Consider the following 26975-nt stretch of genomic DNA (forward strand, 5'->3'; position numbering starts at 1 on the left):
ACGCACTCCCAAATCATGTAACAAATAGCATTTGGAATCACAATTACCATCCCAAACCATGTATATCTGATTGTGCTATTATAGAAACCACTGACTTTTGATAGGCACTCCCAAACCATGTAACAAATAGCATTTGGAATCACAATTACCATGCCAAACCATGTATATCTGATTGTGCTATTGTAGAAACCACTGACTTTTGATACGCACTCCCAAACCATGTAACAAATAGCATTTGGAATCACGATTACCTAACTTTTGTTTTATATAAAATGACTTATAAAATGGCCTACTTTTGCGAAGTTCATAGGGCATATTTTTTGCATCTCATCTGAGGAATAGCGTTTTCTCTTCGAATATTACAATTAGATTAAAAAAAAATTAAAAAAACATATTTGGCTGGTAAGTTTTTCATTTTAAAGCATGTTTCCAACAAATAATCGTTATATTTCACCTGGACTTTGAACTTTTTAAATAATTTGGAAAATAAATTATATATAACAGAAGACAGAGTACATAATTTGACAGAATCAAATACCCTTTCATAAATGTGCAAGTTTATCCTTGCTGTATAAAGAACTATTTAGTTGACAAATTATGTGCATTAATATTAATATTGAAATTATGTGTATTTATCCTTACTGTACCATGGTTTACTACATTTGAATACATGTTAAGTTTTTGCCGAATATTAGCTGCGATAATGTTGCAACAATCAAATACCTGAATTGATTTAATTTTTACAACATGAATAAATATATTACGTAATGTTGTAAAAATCAGATTTCTCAAAAGTAGTTTAACTTTACAATGTGATACATAATGTTATGCAAAGATTTCTAAATTGTTTTCAAAACATTCCAAACATCTTCATATGTTTCAAACTTTCACATAATCTAGGGAAATAAAGGAAACAAACAAAAAAACACATTACTTGTCTAGACCACCCGTGGCATTCGGTGGAATGACAAGTGGTCATAGACACCATTGATAGGTTGGTACCATATAAATGCTATACCTGCAGAGCTACACCAGTAACATGCACTGCACTGCATATTAAAATGTACACTGCACATTAATAGAATGTGTAGTGTACCCTTCACTATGACCTATGACTACTTTGAAATGTTGTTAACAGACCAAATCAATGCCCACAACTTAGCTCTGAGGATGCTATTAGCTCAACTGGTAAAGTTCCCATCATTAAAAGCATCTCAATATTGAAGGTTAGCTCAACTGGTCAAGTTCCCATCATTAAAGCATCTCGCTATTGCATCTCGCTATTGGGAGATCACCGGCTCAATTGTCCTCAACACTCTGAGGGTTAGGTTCCATTAATGAACCAGCGGAAAGTGATCCCTTTGAGTGCATCTGCAATACCCACAATTTACTTGAAACAAAACGGTTAAGTCAGTTAATAAGTATATACAGCGTGCATAAATCTGTCAATCACATTGTCTGCAGAGTGCTTCAGCATTTAAAATATAGAAAGTGCCCATAACTAATCCACAAAGGGGCTTACAGCAGGCTCTAGAGATCCAGAGACCACTCTGTTTCAGCAGAACTACCAAACAACACTTGGATAAAGATTGGAACAAAATAACCTACTAAAAAACATAGAGATCCAAGAATAATCATATGTACAATTCTTCCCTTGCAAATGATATTCGAAAATCAAGTATCTTAGAAAATGCTCGACACATTTTCTGCTAAGATCCAGATCAACGACAAGACCTCCAAAATTGGGATTATAATATATCCTTCAGTCTAGGCATTTAAGAAAATGAAACTCGTACAGAAGGCAAATTGCACATAACTAAACTGTCTAGTCCTATAAGCTTGTCAAATTGTAAAACAAGCCTTACTAACTGCACCACGATTGCCTTCAACATTTAGGCTGGACGTTGAAACTAAGCAGATGAAATGAAAATACATTACATATCAAGTACATTCTTACAAGGTTCATTCAACTGCGCTGCTGGTCCCAAGCATCAAACGGCCAACTAAAACATGCCCTTCGATGCCCCTTTAGCAGGCCCGAAAGAAGTGACCAACATGCAGATTGAAATGGTATCAGGCATCAGAACTCCTTTCAGCGGTGACCCCAGCAATTGATGAATCTTGACGATCAGAACTCCGGGAAGTTTCTCTTGTGGCAGGCTCTTCTGAACATCCCTTGAGCTTCGCACTTGGGGTTTGTGGGGTCATTTTTTCAACCTCTTCACGCGTATAAATGTAAATTTTCCGCACAATACTACAGAACTCTCTGTTATTCATGACAAAATTCAAACAAATATATTAGAAAACACTGAAAAATATTAAATCTGGATGCATACCTAATAATAAAGAAGCTTTTCTCCTGGCTCGCAAGAGAAAAGGCAATTAGTCAGCCATGATAATACTTACTGCCATGGATCATCTCCAACAAGCATCATATCCCCTTCATTGTCAGTGTATACAACCTGCCAACCTTTGCTTGGATCCTCAAGTTCTCCTTCAATGTTAAACATCTGTTCTAGTTCACGAATGAGTTCCGTATACCCTTCAAATTTAGTAAGATCCACAGCCCTACCAAGAGCACTACCCTGTTTGTGGACCTGGACAGAAACGCAGAAGAGAGCTCATATATGGTTGATTACAAGCACATGATTTTTGTAGGAGCAGGGATTTTGGATTCTAAAAGTACAAAAAACAGCACCATATATTAACCAAATAATACCTTTGTGCAACTCCTTGTCGAGTTAGTTTGAGGTCTGCTATGAGTTTCTTTGGATGACTTTTGAGAACTTTTTTCTTCATCAGTGATTGCTGCTGGCATATCCATTTTGGCCATACTCGATGGTTCAAAATGTGGATCTGATTCTGACTGTGCCTCATGTACTGTTATATTAGGAACTGAAACATGTATATCCTCTCCAGCTGCTAAACCTCTGATTGTTGACGGGGTCAGTTCACCAACTGAATTTTCAATCAAGTGAAAACCAAACAACTTGCAATCTGCAGATCGTGCACCAGATAATACTCCCTTCTCTTCCAACATTTCCCGGGACTGGAGAGTCGACTGCTGCACAGCCATTCCCAGGTTGCTGGTTCCATGACTTCTAGCAGGATTTCTTTCCAGCTGTCCGGGAGCATGTGTTCCAGAAAAGTCTACTTGAGGTTGTGAGATTAATGATACAAACCAGTTTCCTTGTGATTCTTTGGATCCAACATCAGAAAGAAGTGGGGGAGGATCCAAGCCACTCCATTTTCCCAATCCTGCCTGCTTATGAGATGGATTAGACGTCACAGAAAGCTTCAAATCAGACTCATTCAACTCATGTGGATTGTCGGAGGGCATGACTGACCATGAACTAGAGAGTTGTAACTTAGTTCCTGAGCGATCTATTATACCATTCTCTTCATCCTGGAACTGCTTTGGGGGAGGTTTCAATCGTTGGAATATTTCCATGTTTTGACATGCTGTTGGGCCGCATAATTGTTGTGTATCTCTAGCACCTTGAATTACAGAATAGGAGTCTGAATAGACCGTGTCCTGCCTGCACTGAGACACCCAATACTCTGAAGCCAACCTTCCTCGAGAACCAACACTATCTTGCTTTTGGTCCACACTGGATCCCCACATCAGTGGCTTTTGAGAGCTTTCCACCTCACTGTCACCCAAGGATCCTCCAAAGGTCCTCATTTCTTGACCTTGCAAGACCCTTGGCAATCTGTGTACCTGTGAAGAATCTGTTGCTGTTTTGCCCGATCCTGCATAACCAAAATAAAAACCGCAGTTAATCTGCCAGCCACTACATGCTTTTTTATCCAGCATTCCATCACAAAAAACATGATTAGTACCATGTATCATTAATTCCTGAGATGAGGACACCAAATTGGGCCGAGGCTTCTTAGTCCTTGGTGCTGGCAAAGGATTAAGTGCTGCAGATGAAGCTACAAACGTCTCAATTTCCCATGGTGAAACCCTCTCTGGTCGCGGGACCACTGATGTTTCATCCCACTGGACCTGAATGAGTTACAAAACAATCAATATAGAGAAAAAGCAAACATGTCACGAGTGTTAAATGCAAAAGACAGCCAAAAATACACTTAACAAATGGTGCACAGTAAGAAATCACCAAAATAGCACACACATAGCTCAGCAAATGGGGTACCTTAAGTGATCTCCACTTTGAATCTGGCCATCTCACATTATCAACCTCACCCATGCCAATAATTGTACCAGTAAACCTGTATAATATACAAAGCATTACTCTTGTGCATAATGCACATAACGCATGATAATCATTCCCATCTATTACAACAATGCCATTATTATATATTGAAATACCTCCGCTCAGGAGACTCTTCTCCTTCAAAACGCATCTTGAACCTCATTCCAACAGAGAGACTGCTATTCACTGCCTCCATGTATTTATCATAAGGAATGATAAACTCTGATGGACTTGTCCTGCAAAAAAGAGCCATTACTATCTTGCAGACAAGCCAAATAAAAAATATGGCAACAGAATATAGTCATAAACAATATCTTCTCGTTAAGTCTGCAAGATGCTCATATTAAGCACATAAAACTCGACAAAAGCAAGGACTAGAACCATATATTATTTCTGATAAGAGAAAATACCCATCAGGTTCAGTATTTGGTAACATGAACTCATCAGCTCTTAAAAGCATGGCACATCTATCCTCTTATTATCTCATGACAACATCAAACATTTTCCAGATCAATTTTTCCCGAATTGTTTAAAAAATCTCCAGAATAATTATACCTCTGAACTATGAATGGCATTTAAATAGATTAATACTCCATACACCCTTGTTAGCAAGTGCCCAAAGATGACAATTGCGGTAATAAAACAGAATCACATGTCATTTTCAGACAGCATACCTAGGTTTGTAATAAACAGTAAAAATAGTCCGAGTTGAAACAGCATGTGATGCAGTCGCAATGACACCAAGATGCATGCTGTGACTAGATAAAACCGATGATGGCATGTTAGTCTGCTGACGCATAGCACGCCTAACTCCAACACGCAGTTCTCCACTTTCACCCCTGAAACAGCATATTGTTCATGAGTTGCAAGTATGTGCATCAACAGAAGTTAACAAGTGATAATCAGAGGGCTTGCAAAAGAAAACCTCAAGAATATGAAAGCATCTCCTGCTACCAGTCTCTTTGAGCTGACAAAAACACTCCACCCAGTGGTTAGCAAATGCCTCCGTGGTTGGCCTGCAACATAATACTGACAAGTTTAGATCAAGTATACACTTTTGTCCAATAAATTGCCAACTAGATGACTGACAATCAACTAAAGCGATGTAATATGCACCTCTAAATATATGGCGGAATCGCCATTCCATTCCATGCAAATCTCTGGCTACCAGCTCTTGCGAAGGAGGTTGCTGACTCATGTCCTGCAGACCAACACTGAAAGCAGGTCATTTCCTCCGCACAAACAGTGGCAGATGAGTACAAGGACTCACTTTATTTCTGAACGGAAGCAAAATGTACATTCAGCAATAGTATCTATCTCAACACGAACCAGAGGTGGAAGACATTCATCAGCATGCCTTCGTAAAACAGAAAATCCTCCATGAGTGCTAGTATCAGAAGCAGTAAGAGTTTTGCAAAATGAATGAACATTGCTCTTACGAGGCTGGGGAGGAGCTGCCCCCGAGTCATGAGATGACTCATTGTGCTGCAATATTGAACCAAAGGTCAGAACATCTAAACTCCTCATCAGTAAATCCTGCACATTAGTAGGATAACATTCCAGAAACTGAAATAAGGACGTACATCTCCCTCTGGCAATAAAGTGATCTGCGCAAATACTTCATCTGTCTCAGGTTCTGCCTGCAAAAAGATACAAGGGCAATGTAACTTGCCCCTTCCTGTAGACGGGAAAGTGCAACTATTGCATTTTGTTGGTTTTGCAGTAATCTTTTCACACTGACAATAATGCAAAAGCTGAAATATTGTTATAAAAGGACATAAGCAATGCAAGAACAATTTAGTTACCCGAAATTGCACATTGATCACACGACAAAGAATCTTAGAAGGTAGATTATACAGTGGCATATGCTGATCAACCCCTTGGTTTGTTGATGCTTCAACCTATGATGGTGTACACAATCAATAAATATGCTTAGACTGTTTACATTTTGAAAGATCCATTGGCAATAGATTCCAAAACCCTATGCAATTTGAGTTATTGCCCTGAAACACATATTAACATTTCCATTGATTTCACCATACCTGCTCTATATGGCCTTGAGGAAAGTAAAAAGCTCTCTCCCCAACACGAGGCATAGTAACAAGTGGACCAGCACATGCATGCCATAGCTCTTCATACAGAAGAGAATCACTGGCATCTGCCACAAACAAGCACATGTATTAAACTCCAACCACCTTCCGTACAGTACTCTTAAATACAAGCGATGTCTAAGCCTATCAGTAGAGTAGAATAAAATAAAATAAAATAAAAAAGCCTTCACTAGAGTAGCCTAGTAGGGAAGTTTCACAGAAAAAACATAGACAACCAAAAAAAAAAAAAAACAGGCTCTTCGATTTTCAATGGTACAGAAAGATGGAACTGGCGTGAGTGGATTTCAGATTCCCAGTAATAAACCCAAAAACATGGCCACAAATTTTAGTGGAATTGCCCGCTCAATTTCTAGGTCTAAATCGATGGTAAAAGCCCGTGATTGAAGTACTAAAAAAGTAGTATATTTCACATTTCTTATGATTCCATACCCAAATCCCATAAAGGGGGCAGCAAAGCATTTGGATTATTACAGAAATTCGAAATCCTCCTAACTAAAACATCGGGTCTATAAAATTAGGTTTAGTGAGTCTGATCATGAATAGATGATGGCAACTCACCCGGCAAGGAAGTGAAACAGTAGACTAAATGCACATGGGATAATAAATCATTTAAGAAGGCTTAATGCCAACGGGTTGTTATGAACTTCTCACACCAGGAAATTGGTAGTTAGAGATGGGTAATGGTTAAATGATGGTATCTCGGCCTTGTAAGTAAAAACTGTAAAGTAAATGAATATGGAATGGCAAATCATTCAATAAGTCCTAATGTCAATGGGTTATGAACTTCTTCTACCGGGAAATTCATAGTTATGACAGCCAGTCAGTGGATTTTGAGTAAAATCCACGCGCAGGGTAGAAGAAAAGTGAAAACGTCCCGGACAGGCACAATATTTTGCATTTTTCACGGTAGACCTGTGAGTGAGACAGAATAAATGCGGAGATGGGTTCTGGATTTCTTGTACCAAGAGAATCGATATATCCAACTGAGAGCTCCTGGTTGACTTCATAGGGCCAGAACACCTGGTATATAACATAAAACTTCATACCCAAATGAAATTACAGCAAAGGTGAGAACAGACTTACCAGTCCCAATCCCTCCAGAGAAAGAATTCTGCGTTGAATTTGTACTTTGGGAAGGTATAAGAGACTGAGGAGCTCCGGGAACCTCATTGGCTAATGTCGAATAGTTACCCGCAGAACTATTATGAGGCAGCCTGCCAGAGAAATTCCTGAAGCTGTCTGCATAAGCCATGATATCGTGATATTATGCTAAAGCTCAAACACAATGTTGGAATACCTGGTTTCCACCAAACCCATGTAGAGAAGATCTGCAACAATACCGACCTACCGAAGATCCTATAAAAAGACAACCAATGTTCCCCTAGAGGACCCTGAGAGTGCCCTTCGCAAGAGCAGAATGCACGAACCCCGTTTGGGTCTTCACACAAAGGGCCTGTTGGAGAAAAAAAACCAACAAGAATCGGAGGGAAGGCGAAATGGCACGGAGTAGGAATGATGAGTACCTATTGCGTAATGGACATATCAGAAAATATTCTTCACAACTCCGTCACACGTTCCTCTGCCCGCTCTCTCCCTTTCCCCATCATGCAAACCACACCCATTGGAACCCAAAAAACACTCAGCCCCACACCGAAAACCAGCGCCAACCCCACTTGAGAACACCAGCCACAAATCTCTCCTACTACACCAGAATCTCGTGCTACGAACCCCCAAATCCCCAGAAAGATATACCGCCCCCTCCCCCCTACTCAAAACCCTAGCAGATCCGGCCCAAAAACTGCCACAGAGCTTCCTCTGGCCTCCGAATTCCGATGACTCAATACAGCTTTTCCCCAAACTGCTCACTCCTCGTTGTTATTCCTACCTGCTTGGCCTGCCTTGCATGGCGTGTTCCTCTAGTACAAACATCCGAGCTAACCGCGGGGTCAGGCCTCAATAGTGACAGCATTGACCGCTGTCTTGGGTTAAGTCATCGGGACTCGGGGGTTAGGGTTAGGGAAGCCGGTGGGTAAGGCGACGAGAGGGTGGGGGATTTCCCGACTGGGGTACAGACCGCAGGGAGTCCTGCCGACAGCGACTGACTGCAACAGTGTTAACGCCGTCTGCCGGGGCGGCTCCCTGCCACTTTTCATTCACCTCCTCACCGCCCCCATCGCCGTTACGTTACAGTCTTCTGACGTGCCGTCAGAGGCCGCCGCCTGCCTTAACCTGACTCGCACCTCTGCCCTGCCCGTAATCATTCTGCCCGCCCGGTCTCACCGCTGGCATTTTAAAATAGCATCTTTTTTTAATTAATTAAAAATATTTGTCTCAATCACCCTCTTAGGCCCTTGGGGTAAAGCTTTGGGAAAACGCTAAGCACCATGCTTGAAGTGAGAGTCTTATGCTAGGGATCTTGAAGATGTCATGGTTCTTTTGTCTTATTTGTCATTTCAAGGATTTGTGTAAAAAGTGTATATATATATATGGTGGTTAGGGCTTCTTGTAAAGGCTTGTAGTGATTTCTTATAAAGATTTATGTCATGATTTCAAGTTGTTTTTTTGTCATTTCAAAGTTTCAACATAAAGTATGTAGGGTGGTTATTATTCCTTGCATGTTATAAGTGTTGAGTTATGTTAGAGTGGATTGACATAAGCTATGTAGGGTGGTTATTACTTCTTGCATGTTACAAGTGTTGAGTTATGTTAGAGTGGATTGCCATTAAGATATGAGTGCAACAATTCATGGTCTTTGCATGTTTTTGTACCTCAAGTTTTCAAGGCAAAAAAACGTGTATAGTGGTTAGGATTTATTGTAATAAAGTGAATTGTTGTTGTCTTTTTCTAGGGTTGAATAGGGTTGAATGGGTGTCTTGTGATTGGAATAACTTAATTGTTGGTTTCTACTTAAGGATAGTATAAAGGGGGATTGGTGTTGTACATTTAAGGGGGCATTGACTTATATATTCTTACTATTTTGGTGAAAGCATTAGTTTCATAAATAATTAAGTATTTGTGTGGGTTGAGTTATCGTTTATAATTAAGTGATTCATTAATGTGTAATGGTTTTCATTTGTCTAATCTATCATTTCAAGGTTTCAAGTAAAAAGTGTGTATGGTGATTAAGGCTAGTTGTAAGTTTTATGAGTGAACCTATCATTTCAATGTTTTAAGTAAAAAGTGTGTATGGTGATTAAGGCTTGTTGTAAGTTTTATGAGTGAAGCTATGGTTTAGAGGTTTGTCAATGCTTCTTTACTAGAGTAATTTATGGCTCTCTCACATCTCCCTTGTTATTTCAAGGTTTTGGGCGAGGGAGTACATGTGGTGATTAAGACTCCTATAAGTATTGTGGGTTGAGTTATGGTCAAGCAATTCACCAATGAGACACTACTAGAGCATGTCATGACTTTTACTCATTATTTCAAGGTTTCAATCAAAAAATGTGCATGGTAGTTAGGCCTTGTCATAAACTTTGAAGGTCAAGCTATGGTTTAGTGAACTCTATGTGTACATATCATGGTTCTTACTTGTCTTATGTATCATTTCAAGGTTTCAAATAAAAAGTGTGCATAGTGGTTAGGGTTCACCATAAGTTTTGTGGGTTGAGCTATAGTTTAGAAGTTTGTCCATCAAACTCTACTACAACATGTCATGCATCTCAACTCTCTCCCAGTTATTTCAAGGTTTTGGGTAGAAAGTGTGTGTTGTGCCTAAGGCTCAATATAAGCTTTGTGGTTTGAGTTGTGGTTTATTGGGATTCTACTAAAATTGATATATATATATATATATATATATATATACATATATATATATATATATATATATACATACATATATATATACATATATATATACATATATATATACATATATATATATATATATATATATATATATATATATATATATATATATATATATATATATATATATATATATATATATATTAACGTGTTTCGGTATGTATTTCTACCTTGCAGTTAAAAAGCAACATGTTCTAGGAATTTTATTTTAAAGATGTTATATGTTATCATTAGTTGGGTTGTGCTTTACTAATAGATCAGTGAGAGTTCATCACAACTAAGCATGGGTTTGATTCTTGATGAACTCTGTGTACACTCTAGGTGAGAATCCCTAAAGGGAGGTGTCATGAGAGTGATAGGTTTGTTATTTATGACCCTTATCATTCCTAATCTTAATAGATAATAGATTCTAATAAGTTGTGCTAGCAAGGTTAAGGGGGGATAAGTACTTGATTTCACTTTAATAATAAGGAGTTTTATCATAGAAAAAAAAAAGCACAAATTATTATCACTATGCCCCTCTTCAAATTGAGAATATTCTAATACAATGTAGCCAATTCAAAACACTCTAGAAAGATTCTTTTGGTGGGTGAGTGCATTTATTCCATTAAAGTCGCCCAAGATTTGTGCTTAGCTTCAACTACTTGAGAGAAATTTTTTGCATAGAAAAAACAAGCCCCTAAGCAATAAGATGTGTTGAGGAAATTTGAACTTTGGTGGGGTTATGCAACATTGTAGCTTTACCATCCAACAAAGTCCATGTTGGTATGTCCTAAGAGTTTTAAAATAAAATTTAACAAATAATTTTATGGGTAAGTGTGTTTGAGCCAAATGGGTAATTTTTCTAAGAAGTCCTACTTAGTGGGTGCAAGTCTTAGAGTTTATTATTGATGCTTTGTTCTAGGAGCTTTGTTTTTAAAATGTTGTTATCATTAGTTATGTTGTACTTTAATGATAATCAGTTTATCACAACCAACTTAGGTTTGATTCTCAATGCACTCTATCTAGGCTTTAGTTGAGAATACCTAAAGCGAGGTGTCATGAGAATGATAGCTTTATCTATATGGCCCTTATCATCTCTAATCTTGAGAGATAATGGATTCTAATAACTGGTGCTAGTGAGGTTTGTAAGGAACGCGTCCCTAATTCCACGTGGAAAATAAGAAGTCTTGTTGTGAAAATAATAAAATATATAAATACACCAATTATTATCATCATGACCTTCTTCAATTTGAGAATATTTCGATACAATGTAGTTAGCTTACAACACTTCGGAAAGATCCCTCTTGTGGATGAGGGTATTTATTCCATTAAATTTTCCCTAGAGTTCTATTTTGCTTCAATCACTTGAAACAAACCTTTTGCATAGATGGGACAAGCCCACAAACAAAAATATGAGTTTGGGAAATTTGAACCTTAGTGAGGTTATGCAACACCCTAGCTTTATCATCCAAGAAAGTCCCTATTAGTATGCCCTAAGAGTTTTAAGATAAAATTTAACAAAAAAATTAAAAGTAAGTGTACTCGAGCTAAAATTATACCAAGATGGATAATCTTCTTGAGAAGTCTTGTGCAACTTGAGTGAGCCTAATGGTTAAGAACATTTGCTTCCTCATAAGAGGTCATAGGTTGAAACAAAAGGTGGGTAGAGTTTGTGCATGTTGATAAATTAATATTGGTCAATTCTGACAAGGCTTGAGGTGTAGGTGTCCCCTTAGAAAGTGACCTTGTGTCTATCAACATCTCGGCCCTTGCCAAGTCACAAGTTATTGCTAATATTGACTTGCGGGTTTCAATACTCTCTCTCTCTCTCTTGTGTGTGTATATATATATACAAGAGAGAGAGAGAGGTGAGGGCATAGTCTAACTTATAGAAAAAATGGTCTTTTTTCAAACATTTTTTCCAGTTAATTTTTACCAAAATCTGATAGAGAATTTTAAAAACTTGAGTTTAAGTTGTTTAGTATGTAAAATTCTAGTGCCCCAAGGGTTTTTTAGGGTGTTAAATCCATTTATGCATTCAAAAATGTACTTGAAATAACAAAAAAGCATAAGCGCGCTTGAAATTGTATCGTCAAATTTCATTGAAAAAGGTTATTTCTTCTATAAGTTAGACTACACCTATACATATACTCGTATGCTTGAGGAAGCATTATTTATACAATAAATACCAAATAAATTATTGAATTTCATGATAAATTAGTTATTGATAAATGATACTTATTAGATAAGCTATAATAAATAATTTAAATATTAAATTATACACACAAATATTAAAAATAATAAGGGGATGTTATGTTTTAGAAAAAATGAAAATTGATATATGAAGTGGAAAAGTTAATTGCCTACTAAGGGATAAGGACTTGCATAATTTTTTTGTGGGTAGTAACCACTACTATGTTTGCACATTTATATTTTTAGTCCTATATGTTAAAGCGAAACATAAATAATTGTAGGTAGTAACTCTGGTAGGTATATTTATTTTCATCTCGCTTCTATTCATTTTTTATGCAAATATTTGCTTAAATTATGGTGGGCAGTAACTGATGGTAAATAGGTTATTTACCTGAGTATGATCTATTTTCAAGGATTTTAATTTTAGGTGGTTTTCCTATGAAGCTTAACAATGAAAAATCATTGCACAAATATTTAAAAATCATGGCAGTAGAAGGATGATATCAATTAGGGATGACCATGGGGACCTAAAATGAGAAAGTGTAATATGGTTAACTTGGTCTTAGGAGGAGCAAGCTAGGATCATTCTAATCAATAGCGCCAACCATCTCCATGTCGCAATTATGCCACAATTCAACAAAAGACGTGAAGTATTGTCTTCCCTACTATTTCTCATGATTGGATAAGAAGGCCATGAAACATAAGTTAATGTCCTTGTGGGAACTAAAATAGAAAAAAATACATTTAGGGTAAAATTCTTCCCTTGCTCTATTGTAGCTTATTCAAAATGTCCATACAAAATTGAATAGTAGTGTGTTTTTACTAATTTATGTTTTATTTTGTGATCCATGGGATAAAAAATATGCTCAAAAAACAAAGTTCTCAAAATCACTCGAAACCAATGAAAAATCGCAGTGTTTGTTGTTCTGATTCTAACACCATTTGAATCGCCTCAATCTGACACTGTATGTGAAAGTTATCACTTTCTGAAGTTTTTGAAAAACAATTAAAAGTTAACTTGTAGGGTTGACTAGGTAGGTCGTACGATGACATCATCAGCTTACTATGTAGGATATGGTGTCAGACGAGCTAATCCTGTGTTGACATGTGGTGGGGTTGTATAGGCAAGGTTGGCAGTTTGTGATTGGTTGTTGGTTGTTGGTTATTGAAGTCGACCAATTACGAGGAGACACGTGGCCCAATGAGAGGGCGCCACGTGACCCTCTGTTATTGGCCAAAAAGCTTGCAACAGGGCCAAAGGACCTCAGCAGGTTCAACCCCTAGACCTCCTACAGAGAAATACCACAATTTACCACCACGCCATGCCAAAGGTTCTTAACATGTTTAGCACCCATGTTACACTTGAAGTAATGTTGTTGGCGTGTTGGGGGAAGGGGGCAGGGCACTTGGCCCTAGCCCTAGATTACATGGAACAATGTGACAGAGAGTGCGGCGAAGTGGTGATGGGGCAAGTAGTTAGCCCTGACCCCAAGCCATATGGAGAACCCACGACGGGCGCATAACCAATGGTGGAGGACTACGGAAGAGAGGGCAAGTGGTTAGCCTAGCCCCCAACCATATTAAAAGCCACATGACCATGACCAATGGAGCATGGGTGAGTAGTTAACCCGACCTCCTTCCATATGTCGTCATGTGACCGCCCATAGGGGCTAAAACTTCGGTGCTAAGGTTCATTAGTGCATTTAAAAGAGGCGGCAAATTGCGGCAAGAATTCCACCGGTCCAAGGTGAAATTGTTGCTCAGCGGTTAGAAAAAAGGTGGATTTTGTCACACAATTAGCCAATTTTGTCAATTTGTGGGACATATAGCAGAGAAATGGAGATTGAGGTCGAACTTGGTCATTTTTAGTCTTTTTTAGCCCAAGAAGAGCCTATACGGGAGTTTTTAGGTGTTCTGGACACAATAGCAACATTACTTTTGTTTGAGCTATGTAAATTGATGTAATTTCATATTTAAGCATGTAATTTAAAGGCCCAGCATTGGAAATTGGACCGAATATGTAGCCTAGGAGGGGTGAACTCCGTCATCAAATTGTTGTTTGTGTGATGTTGCATATGGTCTATTTTTTTCTATTTTATTTATACAAAACTTAAGTAAAAACACTAATCTTATGTGCTTTTGCAAATTGATCCATTTCCCACAAGACATAAACTTTCTTGTAAACTTTTTTTTTTTTAATGAAATCTTCAAGTTTTTAATTTCACATCAGTTTGATATCAAGGCATGGTTGTTTTGAAGGTTTGATTATGTTTGCAAGTGGCCAAACCCTCAAATTGGCTCAAGGAGGTCACAAACTCCTCAAACTCCACCAGTCATGGAACATGAAGAAGGATACGAGATGATGTCTAAAGATGAGAGAACTTTTAGAAAGGTTTTCTATGATATGTCAGAGATGGTAAAAGTCTTGTATGAGGAGAGAACAATAAGGTTGCAAGGAAAGAGTTCAAATAATCCAAAAGGTAATGGTGGTGATGGGAGCAAGCCTCCACCACCACATCCTCCTGCACCTCCATCCTCATCTCCTTCTTCACCTCCTTCAACACCTACACATACTCCTAGATCTCCAAAAGGACATGCTAAGTCTCCTTTGTTAAAGCTTGATGTCAAGTTTGAATTTCCTATATACAATGGGCAAGTAAATGTTGAAAAGTTGGATAATTGGGTTCGTCAAACTGAAGTTTTTTGCAAGATTCAAAGGATTAAGGACGATGTGACCAAGATCTAGCTTGCTTCTCTTCATTTTGAAAGTGCAACTCTCATCTGGTGAGAGGCCAAAATTCAAGAAGATTTGAATAAATGTGGTAAAATTATCTCTTCTTGGAATGATTTTGTAGTTGCATTAAGAAGACAATTTTATCCATTAGCTTACATGCAAAAAAAAATTATGGATTGGAAAAATTTTAGACAAGTTAAAGGTCAGAGTGTTCAAAGTTAGACATAAGAATTTAGAAGAAGAGCTTTAAGCTTGGGTGTAGATTTGTCTTCATAAGACACTCTCCTTAAATACATAAGTGGATTACATAGTTATTTGAGACATACAATTCTTATGTTTAATCCCACCAATATAGATGAAGTATGTGTTCAATGAACTCATTTAGAAGCAAGAGGGAAGAATGTTCCTCAAGAGACTAGCAAGAAGCCATCTAAACCTAGAGACAAAGGAAAGGGGAAGTTTAAAGGCAAAGGAAAAAAGAATGCTACATTCAAGAAAGAGGGAGAGAAACTTACCTATAAACATTGTTCTAAAGAAGACTATGATGAAGACCAATGTTGGAAACTCTATCCAAAAATGAGACCAAAGAAGTTCAATAACAAGGGGAAGCAAAAGAATGTTGAAACAACTCAACAAGATCTAAGGTCTACTTCAGGTGATGAAACTAAAATCACAATCATGGGATTAAAAGGTAAAGCTTCTATTGAAAGTAGAAGTTCTTCTAGTAAGCCTATTGAGTCTCAAAATGATAAAGAAAGAATTGAGCTTTTTCATATCAGGGCCATTACAAAACATAGAAAAGTTGATACCTTGTTTGATAGTGGATCCCCAGTCAATTTGATTTCTAAAGCTATTGTCAAGAAACTAAACTTAAAAAATACACCTCATCCTAAACCTTACCCTTTGGGTTGGGTATGTGATGATGTCAAATTGCAAGTGACAAGAAACTGTAAACTAAAATTATCCATCACTGCAAACTTTATAGATGAGGTATAGCTTGATGTTATACCATGTGACATATGGGGGATTGTGTTAGGGAGTCCATACTTGTATGACCAAAAAGCCATATTCTATCGTCATGAGAACAATTATCATATTTTTAAAGATGGAATTGAGTATATTGTTAGAGAACATCGCAAGAAGATGAACCTATCTCTTGTAAGTGTTGGTCAGATGAAAAGGCTTGTTAATGCTAGTAAAAATTTTATGTTGTTGATGAGCAAACCTAAAGATACTGTTGAATTTGAAGCTTTTCAAGGATATGATTCAAAACTCAAGCATGATTTGGTTGAAGTTGTTAACACTTATGACAAGATGTTTTAGGAACCTAAAGGGTTGCCTCCTAAAAGAGAAATCCAACATGAGATTCAATTGCAACAAGATGCACCTCTTCCAAACATTGGCATGTACAGAATGTCAGTTTTGGAGAATGCATAAATCAAGAAGCAAATTCAAGAGCTTCTTGACAAAGGGGTCATCAGGCCTAACACATCTCCTTGTGGGTCTCCTATCGTCTTGGTTCCAAAGAAGGATGGTACATGGCACATGTTTGTGGATTTTAGAGCTTTGAACAAAATCATCATAAATAATTGTTATCCTCTTCCTCGTATTGTTGATTTGCTAGATCAGTTAAAGGATGTTTTTTATTTCACTAAGTTAAATTTGAGAAGCGGTTATTACCAGATAGGGATTGTTGAAGGTGATATTTGGAAGACTTCTTTGAAGACAAAACAAGGTTTGTTTGAATGGTTAGTTATGTAGTTTGGGCTTTGCAATAGACCTGTAACATTCAAAAGAGTTATGAATGATGTGTTGAGACCATTCCTTGATGATTTTGTCATAGTCTACTTAGATGATATTCTGATTTTCAGTAAGACACATGAAGAGCATGGCAAGCATGTGAAACAAGTTTCAGATGTCTTGAAGAAAGAGAAATTATATTTGAAGATGTCTAAGTGTGAATTTGGGAAAACCTCTTTGGTATATTTGGGTCATATTATAGGAGGGGGTGAATTGAAAATTGATCCCTCAAAAGTTGAAGTCATTTTGAATTGGCCTAAACCCAACAATGTAACAGAAGTTAGAAGCTTTTTGGGAGTAGCCCAATATTGGAGAAAATTTATAGCTAGTTTCCCACTCATTGCAACACCATTATATGCATTGACAAGTGTGAAGCAGGTCTTTCAGTGGGAAGGAAAGCAATGTAAATCCTTCCATACATTGAAAGAGAAAATTAGTACAACACCAGTTCTAGCACTTCCAGATCTTAAGCAACCATTTGAGATTCAAACCGATGCTAGTGATTATGCCATGGGAGCAGTTTTGATGCAACATGGTAAGCATGTTTGTTATCATTCTGAAACCTTTACCAATGCAGTAATTAACTATCCAACTTGAATTGTATGCTTTGGTACAACGTGTGAAGAAATAGAAGCACTATTTGATGGGTAAGGAAATGATTATTCATACTGGTCATCAATATTTGCAATATTTACAATAGCAAACCAAGCTATTGTTGAGAAATCTAAGGACAACAAGAGTAGGTGATCTCTCTTATCTTGATAATTGCTTGTGATGTATTTTTACTTGATTAACTTCTTATTTTTCTTTGTTATTATTAGTGTTCTTTATCATCAAACAACTACCAAATCATAAAGAACAAATGAGAAAAAGGACACAAGATATAGGCGATCATCCAGGGCCAAAACCTCTCCAATCTGAGATGAAAACCCACACGAATTCTTCTTCTAATAGAATCTTCAATTGACGAATTCCAAGACCTAGACCCTTGACCAAGAACTCCTCCAAGACCAAATCAACCTTAATTATTTTTCCAAGACTAATTTTCTTCTCCTTTCTTGAATTCAAATTCAACCTTTTAATACCTTGACTCCAATTTCAACTTATCTTACTGCAATCTCGACCTGTCTGCAACTTTTGTGATTTTCAGTCCTTGCTTTAAAAACCCTAGTTGCACGTGTGAGATGATGAAGACAGATTTCAATGCTCCTTCTCCTTCGCTTCTCTTGGAATCTTTTTCTTGTGAATTCGACTATAAAAAATGATCCTTCTTAGGCTATATCTCATCTCTTTTCAAGGACTGTAATACCATACTACAAAAACCCTAACTGTAGTCACACGTGTGAGATGAGGGACCCAAAAGAAGGCTAGAAAACTTCAGTCTTTCTCCTCCTCCTTCTCATGGATCAAGAGGCTTCCTTTATCCATTACTTCGCACTTATTTAGTGATGATGCTTCATGCTTCATGCTTGAATGAGGTCAAGTCCTCTTGTATATATAAGCTTACTTCCCATGCTATTAGGCTGACTTGTCATCATCCTAGGCTGACATGTTTGTTGAAAATGGAAACAAGAAAATCCTAATTTAATTTTCCCTTGAATTAAATTAGGAGAAAATTGCAATTCCACATCACAAGGCTATAAGAATGAGTTAACTAAGTTAATTTCACTTAGTTGGCTCAGTTAATTCAAGTTGAGGGCTTAACTTGAATCATGTAGAGTGTTTCTTAAATTTTAGGAGCCTACAGTGAATTTAATTTGAATTGTAATAATTTAATTTAGCTCAACTGAATTAATGTCAATTAAACTAGTTCTAACTATTGGAGTAACTAGTAGGAGGTCTAGTAGTGGGGTGTAGCTTCAATGTTCAACCAGTTAACTGATAAATCAGCCATAATTAACTCATGCATGCATGAAATTCGAGTTACCCAGTTGAGATTGGAGTTCAAGGGAAATGTACTATCAGTTGCACAATTTTCCGAGTTGTAACGGTGGTGCATGCAATCAAAGAAGGGATTATAGGAATTGCGCAATTCAAGATGGGGACTTCTCTAATTAATAGGGGGATAATTCCTTGAGAAATAGCACAAGTAAATAGGAGCTTGGAAGGAAGTAGAATTAGTTAAGTATCGGCCAGAGTCAGCTTGTGAGGCTGTGAGTAGATTATACTTGTGTAGAGATTGTCCAGGCTTGAACAAGCATTGTATTTCTTCTCTATTTTTTGATCTAATGCAATACAAATAGGAAGGGGTTTTGAGCATCAAGCTTTCCCCTTAGATAAATTTCTGAGCATATGTGATTGAATCTTGTCTCATGTTTATGTTATGATTTATTGATCAATTAATTGTTTTCGTTGATGAGTAGAATATATTCAAGTCTTTTGTTTTAGCATATTACATAAGCAGTTTGAATCTACATGGTATCAGAGCAGGAATCACAATAGAAGAGAAGAGAATTTGAAGTTTGTGCAGGATGTTTGAATTACAAGATCAATGTTGCAGGTTTTCTCTAGGACTAAGAAGATGACTTCCACCAAACTCAGGCTCGAGTATGCTCTAGAAGGAACCACAAATTTTGTGGCATGGAAGATGCCCAAGATCTTGGTCAGTGGAAAAAGGATGTAGCTAAAGCGAGGAGGATCATATTAGAGGGAGTTTGAGATCATATTGTCTCAAATCTACATGGGAAAGAAACTCCATTTGCGATGTGGAAAACATTGACCAACTTGTTTGAGAACAATAATGACCATAGGAAGTTGGCACTAAAGGACAAGCTTTGTAGCATCAAAATGTAGAAGGCTGAATCAATTCCAGAGTACCTGAGCAAATTCACACAGTGTCATGATGAACTTGGTGGGATCGGTATTACAGTTTCAGAAGAAGATCTGGTAGCTCTAACTTTGTTGGGTCTTCCCAAGAGCTGGCATGCTTATAAGGATTTTGTGAATGGTAGAGACAAAGTACCAAGCTAGGAGCGATTATGGTCTGGTCTCGTGCAAGAAGAGATAAGGCAGAGCAATAGAGATGGAACTTCATCCAAGGTTGAGGATGAGGAGAATTGTTCCTTGGATGGAAATGAAAAGAAAGGAAAAGAGAAGAAATCCCAATCCAAAGGAGATTTTGATCTGGAGGGAAAGAAGAAAGACTTGTCAAAGATTAAATGTTTTCACTCTAATGAGTTGGGACACTATGCCACAAAGTGTCCGCAGAACAAGGCTGACAAGAAGCGCTCAAGAGGAGCGGCAGGTGAAGCTCTAGCTTCACAATTCGAGTCAAATTTCATACTCATTACATGCATGGTGACATCGGTGATGGGTAGTGTGTGGTATTTGGATAGTGGAGCCTCATTCCACATGATGAGAAACAAATAATTTTTCAATGAATTGGAGGAGAAGGACCTCCAGATGCACATCGAGATGGTAGATGATGGAAGGGTATAGCGTGACCGATATCGATACAATTACTTTTCAGAGGGAATTTGTTTCTCCTCTCACATTAAAATATGTCATGTATGTTCTGGGTCTGAAGAAGAATTTAGTTTTAGTTGCTATGTTGGACGACTGTGGTTATGATGTGATATTTAGAAAAGGAAAGGCTTTCCTTAGACATATCGCCACGGGACAAGTGAAGCAGATTAGGGTTTGGGTGAAAAACCTCTACAAATTGGATGTAGAAGATTGTGTTGCTTTGAGCACAAAAGTAGAGAAGGTGCAGAGCCGAGACATCAGTGAATTATGGCATATGAGAGTTGGCTATTTGCATCATGGATATTTGAAGATAGTTAGCTCTCTGTAATTTCCTTTAGGCTGAGAAAGGATTAGAAAGGTAACCACATACCACCTTTAGGCTAGAATCTATCCCTTCTAGCCTTGTAGAGGGCTCTCTCACTAGAGCTTTGATCCGAATTTAAACAGGAATGCAAAAAATTACATATATCACCATAAATATAGAGATGTAGCAGAAATAACACTTCATTTCATTAATATCAAACACTGAAATATGCTTACAAACAGAATGGAAATAAGACTAGCTCGGGCGACGGTACCTTATCTCTGAGAAGAGATGTGGTGGCTACATGCCTCTGAAATGTGTTACAATGAGGCTTGAGGGCCTATTTATTATTGAGAAACACTGGAAAACCCCAAACATCCAAAAACATAACCCTAGGAGATGAAACGACAAGCTATGGGCCCCATTGGGGCAAATTGGTACATCACTTCCTGGGGTCATAACTTTGGCATATGATCTATGTTTGACGCACACAAAACCTCGTTAGAAAGATCTATCTGAGGACTACAACTGTTAATAATAAAAATCAAGTTGAAAAGTCATAATCACCACATGTGATTTTCCAATAAAATGTTGTTTAGGACCTCAAAACGGCTCGGGAAGTTCAGGACTTGAAAAACTGCCAAAAATAGTAAATTATACTACAATTAAGGAAACTGAAAAATTAAAAGAAACAAAGGTGGGGGTCCAAGTGTAATAGGCGGGTGGAAACCAATATCCACCTAGATCATTCCTCCCCCCTTAGGAAGCAATGGTCCCCATTGCATTGAGTTCCTCCATGAGATGAGGAAACTTCTGCTAAACTTGGTCCCTGGTGAGCCACTTGCCCTCGTGAAGGAGTTGGTTTTCTTTGACAACTCAATATAGTTGGACCCTTTGCTTTTAGGTGTTCTTGATCCATGCTTCCATAATCTGATCAATTGTGGCTTGTTCCATGCAGTCTGGATTTAACTCTGTAGGTGTGATTTGTTCTGCAATGTCTGATGTGTCCAACAATGGTTGGAAGTATGGTCGAAGGCGGTCCACATTGAACATTGGGTGCATGCCAAGGAATGGGGGAATGCTGATCTCAAATGCATTGTCTCCCACAACCTTGGTAATGTTGTAAGGACCATATCGGAGAGGTCTGAGTTTCCGACAGGCTTCGGTAAGGTGTTCCTTTTGCAAATCCAACCAAACTTTGTTTCCCACCTGAAACTTGTGTGGCACCCGATGTTGATCATGTCGCTACTTGTACTTGGAATTTGACTTCTCCAAAATGTCATCGACCAGCTGTCGGATGTGTTGGATGCGTTCAATAAATTTGGTCGCTTTATCAGCCTCAGACAGTACATGTGTGGATTCAATCTGCATAGTTGCATGAGGCATGACAACATCAATCAGACACAATGGTTGAAATCTTAGACCCACTTGAAAGGGACTACAACCAGTCGAGCTATGGAGAGCTATATTATAATTGTGTTGCACATATGGAAGACTCTCATACTAGGTTTGAGGATTCTTGGAGTTGTACATGCAAAGTATGTGCGTTGTTATCCTAATAACGACCTCCGTCTGGCCATCAGTCTAAGGATGGAAGGAAGTTGATTTTGTGAGCTTGGTGTCCAATCGTGTCTAGAGTCTTGACCAGAATGTGCTCAGAAACCTGTTATCCCGCTCTAATATAATGATCTGCGGGATCCAAAAATGTACCCATACTCGTTCAAATAAGAGTTTGCTAGTGTCTTGTGATGTGATACTCTTCTTGCAGGTCGCCAGTATGGCCATCTTAGAAAATTTGTCCACAACAACCAATACATAGTCGTTACCATGCTTAGTAGAAGGGAGGCCCGACATGTAGTCCATGGAGATGGATTCCCACGGTTGGCTGGGAGTAGGCAGAGGAGTGTATAGGCCTTGCTTCTTAATGGTTGGCTTGGCGATGGCGCAAGCAGTACAAGATCTGATATATTTCCCAACATCCAGTCGGAGTTTAGGCCAATAAAAGTACTTTTGTAATATAATCACAATTTTCTCCACACTAAAGTGTCCTGCTACCCGACTGTAGTGCGCCTCCCAAATCAAATTGACACGCTCACTTGAAGGAACACAAATGTGGCCCAGGTAGCATAATAATGCATCCTGGAGGTAGAAATCAGGAACTTTTTTTCCATCTATTAGCATCTAGTATGTGGAGATGAACTCTTGATCATTTTTGTATAGTTGCTGCCATCCATAGGTCTTGTGACCACAAGAGTTGAGAACAGTAGGCAATGCTACAACTGGGGGCCGATTGAGGCAGTATGCAACATGATTAGTGTTGCCTTTCTTGTATTTAATGTTCAAGTGGAATTGTTGTAGATATGTAGACCATTTCTGATGGCGAATGTTTTGCAACTTCCCCTGTGTCTGTATAAACTAAAGAGGTCGGTGATCTATGTGGATGACCGTCTCCTTCCCCAGAATGTATTGCTTCCACTATCGACAAGCCTGCACGATGGAATACATCTCTTTATCATAGGTGGGGTACTTCGAAATTGTATCAGAAAGTGTCTTACTATGATAGGCCACTAGATGCCTGTGTTGGGTGAGGATTGCACCAATAGCATAATCTAAGTCGTTTGTCTCGATTTCAAATGGCTGTTGCAGGTCTGGCAGTGTGAGTACCTGTGCAGAGTAGAGGCAGTGCTTCAACTCAACGAACGCCTTCTGTTGGTACTCGGACCAGGAGAAATTTTCTTTCACCCCGCCCTTAGTAATTTGACTCAACAACTAAGTGATATGGGAGAATCCCAACACGAACCTCTGATAAAAATTTGCAAGGCCCAAAAAGTTGTGAAGCTCCGTTAGAGTGGTCGAGGTTGGCCATTCTCGAATGACTTGGATCTTGGTCGGGTCCACATGCACACCATGCTCATCTATGATGTAACCCAAGTATTGGACTTGGCTCATGCCAAAGGTGCATTTCTCCACGTTGGCACATAGTTTGTGTTATGAAGGGTTTGAAGGACCTGCTGAAAGTGTTGCAAGTGTTCTTCCCAAATCTTGTTGATACGAGGATGTCATCCATATAAACCACCACGAATGAGTTGTTGAAGGGCCGCAAGATGTCATCCATTAGCCTCATAAAAGTGGCAGGGGCGTTTTTCAACCTGAAGGGCATAACCAACCATTCAAAAAGGCGTTCCTTGCATTTAAAGGTGGTATTCCATACATCTGTGGGCTCGATTGGAACTTGGTGATAACCAGAATTCAGATAAATCTTGCTAAAATACTTGGCCCCCTTGAGTTGGTCCAACAGGTCATCAATCCATGGGATTAGATACCTGTTCCTAACATTGATTTTGTTTAGTGCTTGATAATCGATGCAGAGCTTCCAAGTCCCATTTTTCTTTTGTACAAGTACAATCAGGCTCCCACAAGGTGAGGAACTTAGTCAGATGTGCCCTTTTTGTAGCAATTCCTGGATTTTCCACTTGACCTCTTCATTTTCTAGAATGGAGTGGCAATATATCAGCTCGTTGGGTAGCGGTGCTCAGGGAGTCAGATTGAATGGATGCTTTGACCTAACAATGTAAGGGTACCCCTGTGGGTGAAGAGAAGATATCCCTGTATTTTTCCATGGCCGCATCCACCTACTTCTATTGCTTGGAGGAACCCCTACCAGGGGCCATGGATGTGGCAATGACCTTCCCCTTACTTTGAGAGTGAATCATAAAGAAAACAAATTTGCCAGTCGAGGAGATGACCTTACTGCATTGCTTAGCAAAGATCAAAGAGATGGTGGCAGGTGGGGCTACTTTTGGTATCCTATATAACTTAGTACCCAAAGAAATAATAATAGAGCGGGTATAGACTCATATATAGCATGCCGTTTCCATAAGTATGGTTGACCTAATAATACATCACACACTTCAAGAGGAGAAACATCACACAATACCTCATCTGTGAAGGGCTTGATGCTGTAGGGAAGGCGAAACTGTTGGCTAATGCGGAGATCACGTCCTTGGTGAAGCCACCGATGGTGTATGGTTGTGGATGTGTTGTAGTCGGTAGGCTCAGCTACTTCACAACCTCTGCTGAAATGAGGTTATTTTAGCTTCTGTTGTTGACAATGAATTTCATCGGAGAACCCTTCACCCACATCCGTGAGTGGAATAGGTGTTCCCCCTATTTTGGATCTTCAGGATCGATCTTCTGGATCTTGGTGGTGGCCAAAGTGGCACTGGGATCCTCGTCAATGATATGCTTCCCTTTGTCATTCCACTTGTTGGGTTTTGACTCAGGGTCAGAACATGCATCAGACTCAAAAGCCTTCAGCTCGGCCACCAACAATTGCTTGGCCCGACACTCACTTGTGTTGTGAGTGGAGCTCTTATGAAACTCACACCTCTTTCTCATGTCCTTCTTTGTCTTCATGGTGTTGTTCTTTGCTTGCGGCTTTGGCAGGTTATCCTGAGTCACCCCGCCTTGGCTCTGCTCTTTGCTTTGTGGTTTGGGGCACCTTTTCCTTACTTCAGATTCGCAGATCTAAAGTCTCGTTTTTTCTGTTTAAACTTCTGCTCGATCTTGATAGCGTATCGGTATGTCGTGCTGAGTGAGGAGATGTCCAGGAACTCCATCTCGTCTGGATGTACCTATGTAGGCAGTCACGGTACTTGAGTACCAAATGTTTCTCAAAATCTCTGATACTCAATACTGCTCCTTGATGGTGTCTCGGAATTAATCCCAAGTGGGTGCGATTGAAAATAGTGAGGGCGTACTTTCATCCTTCTTCTCACATTAGGTTTCCCACCAGTCCTCGTGGGGGCGACTTTGAGTAGAGAAAACGTAATATTTTCCCGACTAGAAAAATCATGAACAAAAAAATATCCTTCTAGTAGATTTAACCATTTATCTACAATGTCTGCATCTATATGACCCTCAAATATGGGAATGTTAAAGTTAACTTGTATCTTAAAGGGTGTGACGCTTCTAGAGTAGCCGCTGGAAGTAGATGCAGCACCCTTGGGTAGCCGATGAAGGATCTAGGTGAAGTTGTCTATCATCGCGTTCCTCTATCGCTGGAGGGCTTCTTCGAGAAAGATTTTGAAAGGATCTCCTGCCCCCTCATATTTATTTTCTTCCGCCATGGGAGGCCATTAGGATTTGCGAGGTTGGTCTTGCAAAGGTTTGACCAGTTCAAGCCCTAACTCCTTATATCCCGACCTCGTTGGGGACATGCAAAGAATAACAGAGAAAGAGCAGACCGCTCTGATACCACCGATCCTAATTTAAACAGGAACAAAACAAATTACATATATCATCATAAATATAGAGATGCAACAAAAATAACACTTCATTTCATTAATATCATATACTAAAATATGCTTACAAACAAAATGGAAATAAGACTAGCTCGAGCGATGGTAGCTTATCTTTGAGAAGAGATGTGGCGGCTACATGCCTCTGAACTGTGTTACAATGAGGCTTGAGGGCCTATTCATTATTGAGAAACAATGGAAAACCCCAAACATCCAAAAATCTAATCCTAGGAGATGAGACACCAAACTATGGGCCCCGTTGGGGTAAATTGGTACATCAACTTCCCAAGGTCGTAACTTTGGCATACGATCTTCGTTTGATGCACTCGATACCTTTCAAGAAAGATCTATCCGAGGAATACAATGACAGATAGAAAATATTGAGTTAAAAAATCATATTCGCTAACAGTGATTTTCCAAAAACAAATAGTTTAGGGTCTCAAAACGGCTCCAAAAGTTCAGGACCTGAAAAACTGCGAAAAATAGTAAATTGTGTTACAATTAAGGAAACTGAAACACTGAAAGAAACAATGGTGGGGGTCCAAGTGGAATAGGTGGGTGGCCACCAATATCCACCTGGATCAGGTTTTCTCAGTCAATTAATTGATTGAATGTTTCAAATCTTAGGCTAGTTCTTAAGGACATAAATAAATATAATTGTTTAATGTTTTGCTCGTAGGTGTGAAGACAACCTATTGGGCATGGAGTCACTCTCAATTGATGTTTTCAGTGAATAGATGGGATAGTAGTGAAGGGTTCTTGTAGCATGAGCAAGATAAGTAGTGTTTATGATGTGTTGATCAAGTTCGTTTTAGGGGGGTGAGCATCATAACAATAGACAAATAACATATAAAGCATCTACTAATTGATGAATTTCACATGTCATTCAAGAGGGAAAATATTGATTGTTTAGCAAACATATAACATAACGCTGCAATAGTGAATTATGTGATAATTATTTGTTTATCCAAACAAGAAGACATACATTCATGGAATAATGATTCAAATAGGAAGCTTACAGCACAAAAAGGCACATTATCATAGAGACTAACATGAGAATTCCTA

General features: G+C 38.6%; 1 protein-coding gene across 2 annotated transcripts; it reads right to left on the minus strand.

The window, feature by feature from the left end:
- Window positions 1-1578: 1578 nt before the first annotated feature.
- On the minus strand, window positions 1579-8143 carry LOC149140211 (auxin response factor 7-like). 2 transcript variants are annotated; one of them, XM_089453082.1, is made up of 15 exons: window positions 7852-8139; window positions 7412-7567; window positions 6260-6375; window positions 6023-6118; window positions 5801-5857; window positions 5547-5702; window positions 5334-5418; window positions 5143-5233; window positions 4892-5056; window positions 4334-4453; window positions 4158-4233; window positions 3844-4009; window positions 2720-3753; window positions 2407-2597; window positions 1579-2266 (listed from the first exon to the last, which is right to left on the minus strand). In XM_089453082.1, the coding sequence occupies exons 3-15, from the start codon at window positions 6311-6313 to the stop codon at window positions 2074-2076; spliced, it is 2484 nt and encodes an 827-aa protein (XP_089309208.1). In that variant the 5' UTR covers window positions 6314-6375; window positions 7412-7567; window positions 7852-8139; the 3' UTR covers window positions 1579-2073. The 2 variants fall into 2 exon arrangements, with proteins under 2 accessions (XP_089309208.1, XP_089309207.1); XM_089453081.1 differs by having other exon boundaries at window positions 7412-8143.
- Window positions 8144-26975: the final 18832 nt, after the last annotated feature.

The sequence above is a fragment of the Pinus tabuliformis genome, chromosome X, assembly GCF_031772625.1.
Source record: "Pinus tabuliformis cultivar Carrire ecotype Pingquan chromosome X, CPIR1, whole genome shotgun sequence".
NCBI lineage: Eukaryota > Viridiplantae > Streptophyta > Pinopsida > Pinales > Pinaceae > Pinus > Pinus tabuliformis.

Excerpts from the sequence above, each read along its gene's own strand:
- LOC149140211 (XM_089453081.1), bottom strand. The coding sequence starts at position 7,580 with ATGGCTTATGCAGACAGCTTCAGGAATTTCTCTGGCAGGCTGCCTCAT. Across the intron at positions 6,376-7,411 it reads CTCTGGAGGGATTGGGACTG|ATGCCAGTGATTCTCTTCTG; the intron begins GTAAGTCTGTTC and ends TGTTTGTGGCAG. Across the intron at positions 5,057-5,142 it reads GATGCTTTCATATTCTTGAG|GGGTGAAAGTGGAGAACTGC; the intron begins GTTTTCTTTTGC and ends ATGCTGTTTCAG.